General features: G+C 45.7%; 1 protein-coding gene across 1 annotated transcript in view; it reads left to right on the top strand.

The window, feature by feature from the left end:
* The window catches only part of LOC102436882 (astrotactin-2), a 483,991-nt gene that overhangs the window by 346,451 nt on the left and 119,168 nt on the right, over positions 1–18,372 (top strand). Inside the window, exon 15 of the mRNA XM_023755930.1 lies at positions 175–323. Within this exon, the coding sequence (XP_023611698.1) occupies positions 175–323 (149 nt within the window). The remainder of the gene's footprint in view (positions 1–174; positions 324–18,372) is intronic.

Here is an 18,372-nt window from a genome sequence, read left to right as displayed (position 1 = left end):
GGAGAGCTGCAGTTTGCCCACTGGCCTATGTTCATCAAAGTATTGGTGGTGTGCTGAATTAGGGTGTAACCCAGGCTGAGTCCTGTGCTTTTAATCTTGGCACATGCAGACTCTTTTGGGGCCCCAGCCCATGCCAGCTGGCAAACAAACAGTCTTGCCTGTCACCCCCTCTAGGCTGCGGCTGTCCCCAACTGTGGAGCCCTCCAGCACCGTGGTCTCCTTGGAGTGGGTGGACGTTCAGCCGGCAATTGGGACCAAGGTCTCTGACTATATTCTGCAGCACAAGAAGGTGGATGAGTACACAGACACGGACCTCTACACAGGTAAGTAGGAAGCCCACGACCTCCCCTAAGGTTAGGATAGTATGACAGAGAAGGGAAACTGGGAGTTTCTAAAGCCTTGGGAGATTTGGCGTCATGTGACCTGGTAATACATTGGGAAATTTCATTGTTTGATGATTATCACCTGGCACCCACACCCACACCTGTGTGCTTTTTTTGGTATGACTTCAGAAGGGAGAGACAGCAAATTGTGGTTTGAAAGAAGTTCTGATTCTGAGATGGATCCTCAATGTCATCTGTTAAAGGGTTAGTTAACTCAGAAGAGGATTTGGCCTTTTCTGTAAATACATTATCGCTGGGACTGAGATAAAGAAATTCAAGGAATTGCCTTATCTAGTGAGATGTGCTGAGATAGTTGTCTGTAGTGCTGGGGAAGAGGGATTTGCAAAAGATTCAGACATGCAGGAGAAGATGAGCAACGTGGCCCTTTATGAGTGTGCACAGGGTTGTAATTGAGAGCGCTTTCCGAGTTCTTCTCAAAGTGTGACACGGCCAAGGAGCTGTGTCATCCTGGAGGTTGGGTCTGCCCGGGCAGGGCTGGCTCTAGGGCACGTTGAGAGCCTGGGGCCATGGGAGTGCTCTCAACTTATTCCAGGGGCCTGGTGCTGAGTTGGGTCAAAAGCCTGGGTCTGTGGTAGTCACCCTGGTGTTGGGCCCAGCCAGGAGCTTGGGTTCAAGGGTGCTTGTCTGGAGCCTGGATTTATGGGAGCTGATTAGGAGACAGGGCCACAGGGGCCACCTGAGGCCATGGGAGCTAGAAGGCACCAGGGTAGGTTGGGGGCCTGGGTTACTGGGAGCCTGGTGCCGTGGTGCTACTGGGAATGTGAGAAGCAGCAGCCACTGGGGTGAGCAGGGGCCTGGGTTCGCAGGAGCTTACACCTTGTAGGAGCCACCTACAGCCGAGGGGGCCAGGCTGGCCTGGGGTGGGGCTGCTCTGCGGCCTTCGGTGAAGTTGGGTGCTCACTTCTCTTCCACAGGGAGGGTTTCTCTCTGTACAGGCTGTCCCAGCTTGGGGAGCGGTTATGGCAGTGATATGACTCTATCTCTCCTACCTTCCTCAATGCATCTTTTCATTTTTGTACTTTACCCAAGTGCTACAACCCTTTGCCTGGAGACCTTAATTCTTGTGAAAGTATTTTGGGGCTTGGATAGTGGTTCAAATGGATATTTCTGGGGCATGGCAGGATGGTTGGAGGGGGAGGGGATGAGGGTAGGGGTGGGGATGAGTGCTGGAAATTCCCATGGCACCATTTTGCTAATATCACCCTCTGAATGATGACCACCCTTGTTTTAGGATTAAGTAAGTGAATCCCAGAGTGGTATGTGACTGTCCCAAATTCCCACACCCAAAGCATGGGGGAGCCAGGCTCACCGCCGGTCTGTGGTCCTCCCAGCTTAGCGCCTGTTCTTTATGTAACAGCCCACTCGAGGGTGGAAGACTGAATGCTAGTTTGCTGAGAGGTTTTCATTCTGTTTTATTTTAATTAGAAATGTCTATTTCATTTTCTGTGTCTATTGCTGTATGGTTTATATTGCTTAGTTTGTTAATATGGTAATTACATCATTGGATTTTCAAATGATGAAGCATCCTGGAATAAGTAAACCCTACATAGGCACGATGCGTTATCCTTTTTTATATATTGTTGGACTCGATGTGTTAAAATTTCTGTAGCATTTTTGCATCTGTGTTCCTGGGGGATTTTGTCCTATAGTTTCCTTGTCATGCGTGCTTTTGTCTGTTTTGCTATTAGAGTATTTCTGGCTTCACAAAATGAATATCTAAATAGTTCCTCCTTCTCAGTTTTCTGAAAGAGCTTGGTTAGAATTAGTAGTACTTATCCTTGAATTGTTTGATAGAATTCACCAGTGAAGTACAGATGCTTCTCGACTTATAATGGGTTGTAAGTTGAAAATATACTAAGTTAAAAAAAATGCATTTAAAATCCCTAACCTACTAAACTTCATAATTTAGCTAGTCTACCTTAAACGTACTCAGAACACATATTAGCCTGCAGGTGGGCAAAACCATCTGCCACAAGGCAGGACATGGGCAGTAAGGAGATGGCCGGAATGTGGGCAGGATGGTTACCGCCTCACCAATAAAGCCATTTTACACTTCCCCGTCTGGGGCACAATGAGGCCTGCTCCTCTTGTCTGTCCCTGTCCCCCAGTGATGGGAGGCAGCTGAGAGGAAACAGGGGCGCGGTCTCCCTCCACCAAGCCCTGTGCATAACCAGGGTATGTTACCTTCAGACCTTTTTGCTTGTATTTTATGCAAAATGGCTCATGTGAGGGCTGCAGTTGGAGGGCAGTGGGACCGTGGGCCACAGGGAGAGCCTGTGGAGTAGGGGAAGTTCATGCACCCCACCTTCCCCAGAGGGGCTAGGCTCTGATTATTTGGGGGTGGGAGGCTCCTGCACTTTGCCACAGGCATGGGGAGGGTTCTATCCCCACCCCTCGGTCCTCCCAACTCGGGTTGTACTTTCTAAGGTTATTTCCCCTACTTTGCCCATCCCCAGAACACAACATGTTAATCATGTTCAATATTTCTTACTATGCTCAGAAGCCACAATGACCACAATTAAAGCTACACACACATACACACACACACACACACACGCACGCACACACACACGCACGGACACACACACACACACACACACACACGCACACACAGCGTTCCAAAATGCATGAAGTAAAAACTGATAAAACTACAAAGAGAAACAGATAAATCTATAATTAAAGTCAGAGTTTTCAATACTAATCTCTAAATTATTAGACAAGAGGACAAAAAAAATCAGATCTATTTAGCATTTCTAGACACTCCACATTATTTTAGAGTGGACAGTGCACACAATGATAAACCATATTTTGAGCCGTAAACCAGTCTCAATAAATGTAAAATGGTTAAACTCACAAAACAAATATGTTTTCTAATATAGTGGAATCAAATAAAAAATCAGTAATCAAAGATATCTGAAGAATCCTCACATGTTTCGAAACTAAGTAATAAGCTTCTGAAAAATCCATAGGTCAAAAAAGAAAACAAAATAAAAATGTTAAAGTATTTGAACTGAATAAAAATACAATTTATTAAATTCTGTAGTAAGTCACAAAAGCAGGAATTAGAGGAAACACCTATATTATAAGAAAAATCTCAAATCAATAACGTCAGCCACCACCTTAAAAATCTAGAAAAAAGAGGGCAAACCGAAGCCTAAGTGAGCCAGAGGAAGGAAATAACAACGATCAGAATAGAAATCAATGAAATAGAAACCAGAGGAAATCAGTGAAACCAAAGCTGACCCTTTGAGGCTGTAAATTACGTAACGCTCTAGCCAGATTGATGAGATAAAGAGCGAGATAAGACAAATTACCAATGTCAAGGATGAGAGAGTGATATCACTACGAATTCCATAATAGATAATAACAGAATGTCACAAACAACTTTTGCCAGTACATTTTATAACTTATGTGACATGGACAGATTCCCTGAAATCCACAAGCTAACAAAGATCACTCAGTAAGGCGCAGACAACCCGAATGACCCCATAGTAGTAGGTAAGTAACTCCAGTCCCCATTTCTCCATCTAGTCCAGAAATGGAAAATCCAAGATTCTTCCTCTTGATAGTCCAAAAAAGCAGTTGCTGTGATCTAAGAGTTCCTTTTTTCTTTTTTGACAGAGGTAAAACTTACTTCCTTTTAGTTTCTTGGCCTGGAGTCACCTCCCACAGATATTACCCCTCCTCCTCCCTGCTGTCATTCAGAAGTTTAGAGATAATGACATAGTGTCTGCCTTCATCCTTACAGTTCCTTTAACAATTCCTTGTGTGACTTGATTTCCACTCTCTCCATTATCCAGTATCTCAGTGGGTAGTTGTCTTTAAAGAATAGCTCCAAGCCCAAAATTACAGATGGTCCCCAATTTACTATGGGTCAACTTATAATTTTTCACCTCTACAATGATGCAAAAGTGGCATGTATAATAAAGTACATGGATATTCAACATTTTATTATAAAATATATAATTTGGGATCCTCCCACAGTGCCTGCCATACATAGATGTTCAGTGTTCACCGAATTGAATTGTAGGCATATCCATGTCTTAACTTTCCAACTCTGACATTAATTCTTTGAGTGTTCTGTGGTCCTGTGGGGTTTTATGTAGTTTTAGAGACTAGCTGAGCATATAGTAGGCCTTCTAAAATATGTAGAAGATTTGGGGTGGAATATGAAAAAAAAACCCCACATCTTTGCTTCTGTGCCATCTTTTTTTTTTAAATTGATTTCAGAGAGGAAGGGAGAGGAAGAGAGAGATAGAAACATCAATGATGAGAGAGAATCATTGATGGCTGCTTCCTGCACGCCCCCTATTGGAGATTGAGCCCTGACCCGGAATCGAACTGTGACATCCTGGTTCATAGGTTGATGCTCAACCACTGAGCCACACTGGCCAGGCACTTCTGTGCCATCTTTACAGTGTCTCAAACATCTGGATACTGACCCTGACCCAAATTCAAGGATTTCAGCTTATTTGACTGAGGTGTTTTTTCTGGGAGCATGTAAGCCTAATGAAGGAGTATGGGCTTCAGCGAAGCTGGCTTCTGCTGTCAGTTTCCACCACATCTCACTGAGAAATCTAGGACCAGTCAGCATCTTTCCGAGGTCTCAGCCTCCCTCTCCGTGGGCCAGGAAAGATACCACCTACTTCCCAGGCGACGTTGAGCATCTAATGTAGCACAGTTCTTGGCACAAAACAGTTACTAGTAGATTTTAATTGCTTCTCATTTTCTTGAATTTAAAAAAAAATGAAAAGGAAAGTTAAATGTTAGGAAGAGAACAACAAAATAAGGGCCAAGACTTATTTTGGATAGAGAATTAGGATTACTCACACATTTGGCCAGGTGAGCCCAGAATAGGGAAATGCGGTCTTTTTCCTTTGATCTCTCCGGGATTTTTGCTGGCAGCCGAATGCAGTACTGGAACTGTTTATTTATTCGTGAGCTCACGTGTACGTGTGCACAGATATGCATGCATACAAACACACACACACACACGCACACGCACACACACGAGCACAGGAGCACACACTTTATGGCTGCCATCTGTTCCACGCGCTTGGAACTAGCTGTTGAAACGCTAACTCTCTCTCCTTGTATCCTTCCTCTGCTCCCAGCCCCCTGGTTTGGTGCCCACTTTGCCTCCTTCTCAGCAGCCATTGCTCTGTTGGTTCTGGGACTCTGTTGGGAAATCCAAGCATGAGTAGCCTCCTGTTCCAGTTGTTTTTGAGCAAAATGAGGCTTGTTTGGGGGGTGGCGGGGGGGGGGGGGGGGGGCTGAATTCCCTGCATGCTAATCTGTCATCAATATTAAAAACAGACGTTTGGTTCTTTCTGCGTGGCCTCATCAGAGCAATTGACATGGGTTTCAGCCTCTGGGGCAGGGGTAGACACAGGGGGGGCGGGACTAAGAAGGGACCGTGGCACAAGCAGATTGAGTGACTCCAAACCCCTTTTGACCTATAGAGAGGGAGGCTGAGGAAGGGGAGGGGTTTACCCAGAGGGCACACACATGATGATTTAGTGGTAGAGTCGAGCTAGAAGAGGGGCTTCGGTTTCTTGACCTGCTCTCCCCCTCCCCCCAAGCCCAACCTTCTCTCTACCAGTCCTATTACCCCGATGTGGCTTGCTCTGGTTGAGAATAAACCGAGAGGCAGATAGAAATTAGGGGACAGGGTGGGGTATCTAGCCACCTGATGCCGGCTGGAGGGCTCTTTGTCATCACTGCTTTTACATATGCCGGCTTCCGAGAACCCCCACAGCTCAGAGGAGCAGGACCGTGGCCACTGAGTGCCATTTCCTCATTGTAGGCATCAGAAAGGGAAGGGTCTCACCCAACATCATAACCTCCCACTACATTCCCCTGCATTTCCTTGGTCATCTGCTTGATTTTTCTTTAATCTTTTCAAAATCAGAGCCTTTTCTCTCCCACCAGGGGATTCCAAGCTGCAGCTTGTTTGGTTCAGGGCTGGGAGGCGAGCCGGCTATGCTGGCCCTCCCGGAGGCAGCAGGCCCTTCCACCATCCCCCACACTCCACACGGAAGGCAGCCACGTCTGGCGCTGGCCAGTGCCCCTTGCTGTCCTGGCATCTGGGAGCCTGATGGTCTGCTTCCCAGATGATCAGCACCAGGCTCTCCTCCTGCCAACTCAAAACTCTCATCTCTCGTCCTTCCTTTCTCTATCCTTTCCTGACTCTCCACCACCTCCTTCTTTTCCTTTCTTCCTGTGTCTCCTCTCTAAATCTTTCTCTCTGTCTCTTCTTTTGTCTTTTTCCCTCCATGTCACCTCCTGCCCACGTGGCAGCCTGTCTTTTCCTGTTTTTTGTCTCTCTAAGCTGGCTCAAGTAGAAGCTGCTCATCTGGACTCATCTAGATCTGGATCACACATATTGTCCAGCCCAGCCCAGCCAGTGAGGCTCAGTGGTTGAATGTCAACCTATGAACCAGGAGGTCACAGTTCAAGCCCGAGTCAGGGTACATGCCCAGGATGTGGACTCCATCCCCAGTGGGGCTGGGGGTAGGGGAGGGGCAGCATGCAGGAGGCAGTGATTTTCTCTCATCATTGATGTTTCTATCTCCCCCTTTCCCTTCCTCTCTCTAAAATCAATAAAAATATGTTTAAAAAGAAGAATATCCAGAGTGATCAGAAGACACCTCTATCCCAGTCCCACTTTAAATCCTTTCTCTCCCTGTTTCCATTAAGTTCAATCTGCCACTTAAAAGACAGCCCCCCTCATGCCCACCATCCTATTTTAGACCTTAGACTGAGGACCTTCTCAATTGAAGGGGAGCAGCTATGGAGGTGAGTTTGAGTGGGGAGTAACTTAACGTGAGGGGCAGCAGGACCCCACACCCTCCTTACCACCCGCCCCCCCCCCCCCGCCCCCCTCCATAGCTGAGAGCATGGTGGCAGCAGCAGCCGAGAGAACAATTCCATTGGGGCTGTGTATGAAATCCTGTGGAAATGACACACAGCTCCTCAGGCAGCACGGCCACGGCTGAACCACACGCTTTTTCTGGGAAGCTAGAGAGGCCCTCGCCCGCCTGCTGTCTGCCTGCGCTGGACCAGCTTGAGAGAGGTGATGTCATTGGAGACAGGGCCCCACTCCCTCAGCTAGCGTGGAGGGGGGGTGGTGAGGAAAATATGTTTTACAGGGTGAGGTACAAAACCGACATGACTGCAAACATCTGGAACTGATATTAGGTCCTCAGAAAACGTTTCTGTCACTCCAGCTGCTCCTCGGGTGAGACGTTTCTAAAGTCCAGGGCCTCTGAGGGGAGAAGGAACTTGGAGGGTCTTAATTCTCTCCATCCCCCCATGCCACCCAGCCTGCCCTCTGTATTGCAGAGTTTTTATTAGAGCCCACAAAGCGTGCTCCCTCATGCCATTGATGTATATAGAGCTCTTACTGTGGTCCAGAGCCCGCAGAACCTGCTGGGCACGGCCTGGTCACAGACAGGCATGGTTCATGGAGCTTATGGTCTAGGTCTAGGAGGAGAGAGGTGTAGTTTAGCAAGAAACCACACTAGAGATAGGCGTTGAGCTCATTCAGATGCTGTAAGAGCACAGCATAGAGTCTTCTAACTCAGTGCATGAGGGTCAGTAAAGACTACCTAGAAGTGACATCATTATTGGAGATTCTGGTCCCAGTAATTAGTCATATCGATCAAGGCCTCAGACTTGAGACTACCAGCCCCCAGGTGGAGCTCACATCCCCAGCTGAAAAAAATGCTCTTCAGGTCTCGCTTCCTTTCGCTACCACCTTTGCTATGCTTGACCTCAGAGGCAGCTACTCATCACAGATGCCAAGAGAAGAGAAGTTAGCTTTTCCTCCGTGTGCTCCGGAACCTCCTATAGGCCAGGGAGGAACGATGGTAGGTAAGTGCCTACCTTCCATCCAAAAACGTTGTCAAGACAAAATCCACCCGCTTTACGTCCATGAAGTCCAGTCATTCCGCAAAAGATAAGGTCACATACAATCCAGACTTGACCTTCTTGCCTCAACTGGAGCTGATTCTCCAAGCACTTAAGCTGTTGGTTCATAGCTTTCTCTCCCTGCGCTCTCGTCATTACCACAGTAGGTGAGTTCAGTTCTCCTGCATGCCCTGTCCAACAATCCTCTCTCATTTCTTTACCCTGCTCAGCTCCTGTGAACGAAAGTCATTCCATTCATTCCACCTCTGCCACTCAATCCTAGGTCCCACCTGGACTTCATCCTCACATGATGTCCCAGCAAGAACTGTTAGTTCCAACATGCCACTCTCTGACCATCATCTTTTATCCTGCCGATTGTATTGATCTCCCATGCCTACCAGGCATGTCTTCAAGTTTAATAGGACTTCCAGTCCCTTCTTATCACTATTCTGTTTCCCTCTTCCTGTTCCGTTTTTTCTTTAATCATCTCCCTAACCATGTGCAATGGACTGAATATTTCTGTCACCCCAAAATTCATATGTTGAAATCCTTACCCCAAGGTGATGGTATTAAGAGGGCCAGCCTTGCCCAGCCATGTGGCTCAGTTGCTGAGAGTTGACCTGTGAGTCAGGAGGTCACAGTTCAATTCCTGGTCAGAGCACATGCCCTGGTTGCAGGCTTGCTCTCCAGTAGGGGGCATGTAGGAGGCAGCCAGTCAGTGATTCTCTCTCATCCTTGATGTTTCTATCTCTCTCTCCTTCTTCCTTCCTCTCTGAAATTAATATATATATATATATATATATATACATATATATATATATATATCTTTTTTTATAAAAGGTATAATTAAAAAAAATAGGCACAGCCTTCATGAGTTATAAAAGAGACCCCAGAGAGATCCCTGGCCACCTCTGCAGTGAGGAGAAGGCCATCTGGAGGAAGTGGGCCCTCACCAGATGCCACATCTGCTGGTGCCTTGCTCTGGGACTTCCCAGGCTCCAGCACTGCAATAAACACATTTCTGTTGTTTATAAGCCACTCAATATGTGGCATTTTGTTACAGCAGCCTGAACGGACTAAGACACCATCGTGGAGCCCATGCTTCGTATTTTCATCCCTGTTAAGAACCTGCTGATCTCCCTCTCCTTTCTGTCCTTCAGTTGCCCAGACATGTGGGTGGGCCCAGCTCTCCATTTCCTGTGCCCGTGCACACAGTCAGCTAGAGAAAAGCACACATGGAGAATACCTGACTCCCATGCATCATCTGTCACCAAAGAAACCGGGCCCTTCCCAGCCAATCTGTGAGACTTATCAGTTTACTTTCTTCATCATCATTGCAGGCCTCACACCCTATCCTTCTCTCTTCCTCATCAGATAACCTTATCGCCTCATTCACAGAGAAGATAGTACAGGGAGTGGTTCACCTTCTAACCCATATGCTTCTGTATGCATAGTCTTCCCTTCCCTTTTGATAAACTGTGGGAGTTACCCTCCTCCTCTTTAATGTTAAGCCCTCTCTTGCACTGTTTTCTATACAGTCCTCAATTCTTAGGAATTTGCATGTCAATGATCTCCTGTGCTGTATATTTTTAAGTTCTCCTTCTTCAGTAGATTATTTTTACCATCATTTAAATATGCTCATAAGTATTTCTTTTTCAAAGAAAGAAAAAAACAAATCATTTCATCTCCCACCACCATAACTATTTCTCTCTTCTGCTGTATAAACACACTTCCAGTGGCTGAATTCATTTGTTCACTTTCTACTCATTCCTCAGCTTATTTCACTCTGTCTCCTGCTACCACCAAGTTACTAAAGCCCTTTATCTCTGTAAAGATCTGTGACCTCCATGTCATTAAATCCCATGACATCTTTTGTTGTTGTTGTACACTTATTTGATATCTTCTAGTGGTCTACAAGGCCGACCATTCTCTCCTGAAACCTTTGCCTCTCCTGGTTTACCACCTGCCTCTCTGACTCCAACTCGGCCTCCCTTGTTGGGCCTCTCAATCCGATCGTTAAATCTTCATTCTCCTTAGATGTTAGACTTGTTTCTTCTTTTTTTCTCCCATGGTTGCAATCGATATAGTCACTGCCCTGACATTTATGTTTCCACCTCGTTCTCCTAAGCTCTCTACTCAAGTCCAGATGACTATAAGCATCTGCAGTTTGATGTATCACAAGCGATTCAAGCTCAACGCATCCAAAGCTAAACTTGTTACCATCTGCCCACAAACATGCTTCTATCCAAGTGTTCAGTTACTCTCTCTATAACTGTTACCTCTATAACTTCAGTTTTTTCTCTTGTTAATCCTCATATTCAATTCATAACCAGGTTATTTGGCTGTGATCTCCATTATCTCTTCTTTATCAGCTTTATCGAGATGTAATTGACATATAACACTGTCTCTTTAATCTACTCCTTTCTTTCTGTTTTCATTAGTCTAGTCTAAGCCAGCATTCATCTCTTGCAGTCACCTTGTACTAATTAGTCTTCATATCAGCTACCTTTTACCACAGTTTTACCACTGCTTTTTACCCTTCAGTTCTAAAGCCAGAGTTACCCTTCAAAATACAGCTTTTGATCCATTGCCTAGCACAGTTCCTGGAATACCATGGACACTCAATAAATATTTGATGAATAGTTATCTGATTTATAAGTATTGATTTCCTAATTTAAACCTTTTAAGAGCTTTTTATAATAACTCTCTGACTGAATGAAAACAAGTTGACAGGGCCTAGTAATTATGAGTTATTGTTATTGCCTCCTTCTCCAGTCTTTTATCTACTCTTGATATCACCAGTGTTCTTTTCTTTGTGCATCTTTACACTTAGGTCTCAGCTTTAATGTCACTTATCCAAATCTTTAGATTGGATTTGCCCTCTCATGGATTATGTAAATTTTTGCATTTAACACTGCTTGGTAGCACTTATCACAATTATAATGAGTGCATTTTGGTTTGGGGGTAGAGAAGGTGTAGCATTTGTTGTACTCACTAAAACACTAGCCCCTCCATGTTGGAGTTATGTTCATCTTTTTCATCACTCTGTCCCCAGTGCCTAGTGAAATGCCAGGCTTGTTGTAGGCAACCAATGAAGACATGAAGTGTGAGCAGGAACTAGCGAGATGAAGTGAAGGTTGAGGGGTGGATGAGGAGGATGGAGAGTGTGCCCGGCAGAGGGATGAGCATATGCAGTGGCCTTAAGAAACAAAAGGGCAGTGTGACTGCAGTATAAATTTTGAGTGGTAGAATTAAAAGGGAAAGGACTATAAAAGGAATGAGATTATGGTAATGTTTAAGGAATGCTAAAAGTAAAAGTTTTAGCACCCTGGTTGCTTGGCTGAAGATTAATTGAAGGACCTTTGAATCTATTATCTCTCTCTTTTTTTTTAATCCTCACCTGAGGATATGTCTTCATTGATTTTCAGAGAGATCAGAAGAGAGAGGGAAAGACAGAAATATGGCATAAGAGAAACACATTGATTGGTTGCCTCCTGCATGCGCTCTGACCAGAGCTCATGCTGGGGAGGAGCCTGCAACCGAGGTATGTGTCCTTGACCGGACTCGAACCCAGGACCCTTCAGTCAGCAGGCTGACACTCCACTGAGCAAAACCGGCTAGGGCTAGTCTCTATTTAATTCACAAATTCATCCTTCCAACTAGGAGGTAATTGCCATCTCCGTTTTACAGATGAGGGACTTGAAGATCAGTTTTGTGAAGTTGTTGGTTGAAGGTCACACTTCAAAGAATAGTGGGGTCAAGAATTGAATTTGGGTCCCCTTCCCATTTTTCCTTGACAATGTAATGCCAGCCAGAGGCAAGAAGCCTCTGGATTTGGGAATCAAGAATGGCTGAATGGTCATTTCTGCAAAACGCCATTGCTCTGAGAAAGTGTTGCATCGGGGTGGGGCTAGCTAACCCAGTCTATAGGATTGAGATTCAGCTTCTGGTACCCAGCTGGCTGGTATGGGACTAAGCAGAGGCATCAAAGAGAGAACCTAGTGGTGAGAAATAAAGACAAGAAAAGGAATTCCCTCTAAGACGTTACTGATTGACTTTTTAAAACCTTTGTAAATTACTTCTCCAGCATACCTTAAATCTGTCCTCTTTTTCTTTCCCACCAAGGCCACCCTAGATACTTCCACTATAACTTCTTCACCAGGCTTCCCGGCCTTTAGTTTTGCCCCTCTATTTAATTTTTCCTCATGCTGCCAGAATCTTATCTGTCTGTACATGTTTCCCAGAACACATTCCCCATATGTGAATGTATTAGGGGGAAAAAAATGAGAACTAACCACCAGTACTTCCCAGCACGGTTGTGAGCAATAAATGAAACAATGTACAATGTATGTGAGATGCCGGGCACACAGAGGACATACAGTAATCACTCATCCTTTTCCCTTTTTCTTTGAAAATATACACAATCACTTATCTGTAAGGACTGTCCTTAAGCTAGAGGTAGCAAACCAGTGTCTATATAGTATGTTTAAATTTTTGAAGAAGTTGCTGTCTTTGAAATCTGGATGACTTTGACATGAAAATCTGGATTCCTGACTGGAAAAGAGTAGGTTCTAGGAATCTTGGACTCTCATTCCCTGGCGGCAGTAGTGGGTTGCAGAGGTGAGTAGCGCCTGCCCACTTTAGAGAATACCTGGGGGCTCTAGTTTGTGATAGGCCCCCTCTTCCAGGGTGTCTGACATCCAAGCCCCTACATGAGTTTTATCATCTGCTTCCCCCTGTAGATATTTGAATGTGCCATCTCTAACTTAAACCAGGGCCAGAGACTGTCTTCCCCTGAGACTTCTGTCTTCACTGTGTCTTCTCGGACTGTTTTTGCCTGTTGTTTGCTCATGACATGGGCAGGGTGTTGAGCTGACTGTTGGACAATAATAGAAATGTCTTATTAAAATTGCTCCCATCTGTGAGTGTTTGCTGTGTGCCCAACAAGACTTCTGGCTGCGAGGGTCTCTCTCTCTCTCTCTCTCTAGTTCATCACTGCATTCATTTGTTCACCCTCTTACCAGAGTTTGGTGTAGGGCAGGAACCTATGGGTAACCACTCCAGGAGTACACTGAGTGAACGAAGTAGTGGTGGCGTGATAAGCTCACGGAATCCTCAATAATTCGCTGATGAAGTTATTGCTGCTATTCTCATTTTCACAAAAGTAGAAACTTTTCACAGAAGTATCCCACTGGCTCACATGCTCCTGGACTCCTAAAATATCCTACTTACAAGATCCTTGTAGATCAGTTAAGCCAGTCCCCTAAATTCAGATGAAGAAACCAAATCCCAGAAGCCCAGGCCCCAGCCCTCAGTCTCTTGGTGAGTAAATTCGAGCTGGCACGTAGGCAGGATCTCCTGGCTGCCGGCCCAGCATTGGTCTCCTTGCCATGAGCCCTCAGGAGTATCCAGGTTGGATTTGTCCACAAATCCCAGTCCCAGTCTTCATACACTTCTCGGAACTGACTTCCCTCTCCTTGAGTCATCCTGCCCTGCCTTCCAAGGGAGAGATTCTGAGTACATCCCTGGAGCCATAGGAGACGAGATCAAAGAGTCGTGTTTATCTGACCCCGAGTTCCTCAGGGAGAACTCAGTTAGTTACCCTGCTCTGATCTGGCCTCACCTGCCGTGGTAAGCAAAGGTAAGAGGGAAGTCCCCTGAAAAGAGGGAATTGGGCTATAACCAACAATGAAGACCGGCTTATAAGAGAACAATTATGGGCCCCATTGTACTAGTAATATCCCTTTAATCCATAATTGCCCGGCTTCTCTCCAGTTCATCTTTGGAGACCATTGACCCAGTTAAAAGCTTCAGGTACAGAGATCACCCATGATGTGGGAGATCTTTCCAGCAGATAAGAGTTCTCTGAGAGTGTTCACTTCATGATTGCAAAGGCCTTTGAGAATCACAGGGAATCTGAATGAACCATAGAGTTCACAGAGAAACCTCTACTCAGTACCCCCACCCATCACTCACCCCTCAATCACTGAGGAGGAATAAGACTCAGAAAACAGAAGTGACTTGACTGAGGCCACTCCAAGTTCATGAATGTCATTGTGTGGGTCCTAGGAGGCATAGCAAGAGCCCTGGAATAATTCCTGCCCTCAACACTGACCATTCAAGTGCCAAAGAGTTTGGTCACAAACCTTTGGATTTGGGTTCACTCACTTATTATTTCAGATCCCTGGGCAGCTGTTAACCTTTGGGGGAGTCTGAATTCTGGGAAGAATTACCTCCAAGAAAGGAACATATTATTTCCTCTTTTTAAAACTTGTTTTGAAATATATTTCTTATTGATTTCAGAGAGGAAGGGAGGGGGAAAGAGAGATAGAAACATCAATGATGAGAATCATTGATTGGCTGACTCCTGCACACCCTACACTGGGGATCGAACTCGCAACCCGGGTATGTGCCCTGACCAGAAATCGAACTGTGACCTTCTGGTTCATAGGTCGACGTTCAACCACTGAGCCACACCGACTGGGGATGGGGGCGGGGGCATATTATTTTCAAAGTTCAGAAAGGTGGGAGCCATACATTCTAGGAGGCAAGAAAATAACTCTCTTTCTGTAACCATCCTTGAGAGAGGTTTTCTTGATATTTGGAAAAGAGAACAATGCAACTCTTTCCCTTTTCGAGCTGGCTTTTCAGAAGCTGATAACTAAATGGCATGTAAGGGCAGCGACATCAGCCTTCATTCTCATCCTCAGACACGTTCTACTCCCTCTGCTTAGAGCTTCCCGCCCCAGTGGCTTGGATGGTTGGCTCCTTCACAGCGTTTGGTTTCTTCATCCCACTGTTATCTCCACTTAGAATCCTCCCTGACCACCAAGCATAGGTCTCTTCTCCGTCACTCCTGCCCCTCCTTGTCACATCTCCCAGTACTACAGCCCTCACATCCCTTAATCATTCTCTGAAATAATACACTTACGTATGTTTTCGCCTGTTTATTTTTTGTTCTCCTGCTCTTGAATGTAAGCTCTATACAAATGAGGACCTCGCCTGCCTCATTCCATGCTGTATCCTTAGTGCCATAAATAGAAATTGCAGTATTCCACTCTTTCCCCTTTACCTGTGGTTTCACTTTCTGTGGTTTCAGTTATCTGCAATCTGCCAAGGTCCAAAAATATTAAGTGGAAAATACCAGAAGTCAACAGCTCATACATTTTAAAGGTTGTGTCGTTCTGAGGAATGTGATGAAATTTCACGATGTCCAGCTCTGTCCCACCTGGGACCTGACTCATCCCGTTGTCAGGTGTATCCAGGCTGTATATATGCTACCCACCCACCAGTCACTTGCCAGCCGTCTCGGGTAGCTCAGTGCTTGTGTGTAAGTCCCCCTTATTTTGCTTCTTAGTGGCCCCAGTGCTGTAGACCTTTGATGCTGGCAGTTCGGCTATGACACAGAGAAGTTGTAAAAAGTGCCTCCTTTCAATGAAAAAGTGAAAATTCTCAACTTAATGAGGCCTTTTATCATCTCATATCATCACAAGGAGAAGAAGAAGGGTACCTACAACACAAGATATTTTCAGAGACAGACCACATTCACAAAACTTTTATTAGGTCATATCGTTATAATTGTTCGATTTTATTATTAGTTATTTTGTTAATCTCTTACTGTGCCTGCTTAATAAATTCAACTTTTATCTTTAGTGTGCATGGGGGAAAATACCAATATACTAGTATGTACATATAAGGTTCAGTGCTGTTCCAGGTTTCCGGCATCCACTAGGAGTCTTGGAACGTGTACCCTGGGGCTGTGCTATTGCCAGAGGTCATGAAACCAGACAGTGGAGCCACAAGTTAAGAAGGAGAAAGGTCTCCAGTAGAAAGGCCCAAAGTGCACCTGAAGCAAGAGGGGTAACCTTTGTTAATTACCTGCTCTATACCAGGAGCTTTGTAAACATTAGAGGAAGTGCGGAGCTAGTTACAGGGAAAGGAAAGAGAACCGTTGTTTATTGAGCACGTATATACCAAGTGCTTCTGGGTAATATTTAATCATCAGCCTAGCCGGTTTGGCTCAGTGGATAGAGCGTCGGCTACGGACTGAAGGGTTCCAGGTTCAATTCAGGTCAAGGGCACATGCCCAGGTTGTGGGCTTGATTCCCATTAGGGGGCATGCAGAAGGCAGCCAATCAGTGATTCTCCCTCATCATTGATGTTTCTGTTTCTCTCCCTTCCTCTCTGAAATCAATAGAACTATATTTTAAAATATTTAATCCTCAGAATTACATACTTTTTCTGAAAAGTAGTTTTTATCATCCTATTTTACAGATGGGAAGACTGAGGTTTAGAGGGGCAGAGTCACTTACCCAGGGACGTGCAGTTACTAAGTGACAGAGGCAGGATTGGAAGCCAATTATTTCTCACTCAGAAGTTCATGTTCTTTACCCTCCCTCTTGATAGCTTCCAAGGAATTCCTGAAGGGAAAAGGGTTAATTTTTTTTTTTAAATGAAAGAAAGGAGAGGAGACTATAATGAAAAATAAATCAAATTTTCAGGAGTGTTTTTTGATTGGGGACTTGGTGGGAGGGGTTGGGGGCTGGGAATTGTTTTCTAGGCAGAAATCTTGGAGAAACCTTAGCTCCGAGCCCCATGGGTCCCATCCGGGGCCGGGGACCGCAGGTCTCCGTGTTCCGAGCACCGGGCACAGATGTGCTGTCAGCGTGTGCATGATGAATCACACCTTGGGAAGGTCAGGCCCGGCTGCTCTGCGGCAGCGGAGCCTCTCGGGGGGAGTCCCGGGCCCGTAGCAGAGGGAGGCGAGTCCAATGAATATGCTCAACTGGCTGAACCTAAAGTGACAGAACGAAATCAAATGTCAGCAAGACTGGACTCTCCTAGCGTTCTCACCCAGGATGGGCGATGCCTGGAATGTTGGACCACTGTCTCGGTGATTATGTGGTTTACAAGCGGGGCTTTTACCACACGCTACGTGGAGGCTAGTGGCTCATATTTTTGAAGTCATTTCGGCTGACAATGATAGACTATCTACTCTGTGTCAGGGTTGATTCCTTAACTGTAATGTGAAGTAGAGGACATATGTTTGTCTTGTTTTTGTTTTGTTTATCGTGTTGAATAACTTAAAAACAGAGCCTGGCCCTAGCTAGTTTGGCTCAGTGGATAGAGCGTCGGCCTGAGGACTGAAGGGGTTCAATTCTGGTCAAGGGCACATGCCTAGGTTGGGGGCTCAATCCCCAGTAGGGGGTGTACAGGAGGTAGGCAATCAATGAATCTCTCTCATCATTGATGTTTCTATCTCTCTCTCCCTCTCCCTTCCTCTCTGAAATCCATAAAAATATATTTAAAAACAAACACACAAACAACAACAAAAAAACCCACAGAGCCTGAGCAAGGATCGAGAGCAGGTCGTTTACTTGGTAGGTGCACACCAGAAACAGTTGTGCGGGAGCTTGGCTAGTGATACCAGGAGAGAAAACCAATACAGGGGCTGTGCTCACAAGGTCATTATTGAGCTAACCTGGGCTCCGTTCCGCTGGCATCTGCTGCGAAGGAGACTAATACCTCCAGCATCAGCATTCTTGCCTGAGTGTGCAAAGCCGCTCTGCACACTCAGGGTGGGGTGCGTCTGCTCTGGCTCCCCACCTACGCTTCTTGAACATTGCCACTCCCCACACTCCCAGGCTCCGCTTGCCTGTGCGAGACGAGCGCTCCCGTGGCATCAGAGAAGTCCTCAGGGCAGAAAGCAAACATACCTGGCATGTGCTCAGGGTGGAGGTCCCTGGGACTGCACAAGCTGCGCCTCAGCTCCCGCTGGAACTGTCCACTGCGATTGAGGCTGAAATCAGAAACTAGGTATGCGCGGCCACCCCGAGGATTCCCTTACGTGCTCATTAGAAAATGTGTATATGGAACAACCAACAACACATGCCAAGCACATGGCCTGCGTTCTTGGAAACTAATGGAGAACATGATAAATACAATCCCTTCTCTCTGAGAGCACTCATTCGGGGGAGAAAGGAATGAAACACAGACAACTTTGTGGTACTATAGTAACAATGAAATATGACTAAATGGATGCAAAAACGTACAGTGG

The sequence above is a fragment of the Myotis lucifugus genome, unplaced genomic scaffold (assembly GCF_000147115.1).
Source record: "Myotis lucifugus unplaced genomic scaffold, Myoluc2.0 scaffold_87, whole genome shotgun sequence".
NCBI classification, from domain to species: Eukaryota; Metazoa; Chordata; class Mammalia; order Chiroptera; family Vespertilionidae; genus Myotis; species Myotis lucifugus.
Note: the sequence above shows the minus strand (reverse complement) of the source record. Positions and strands in the feature narration are given on the sequence as shown.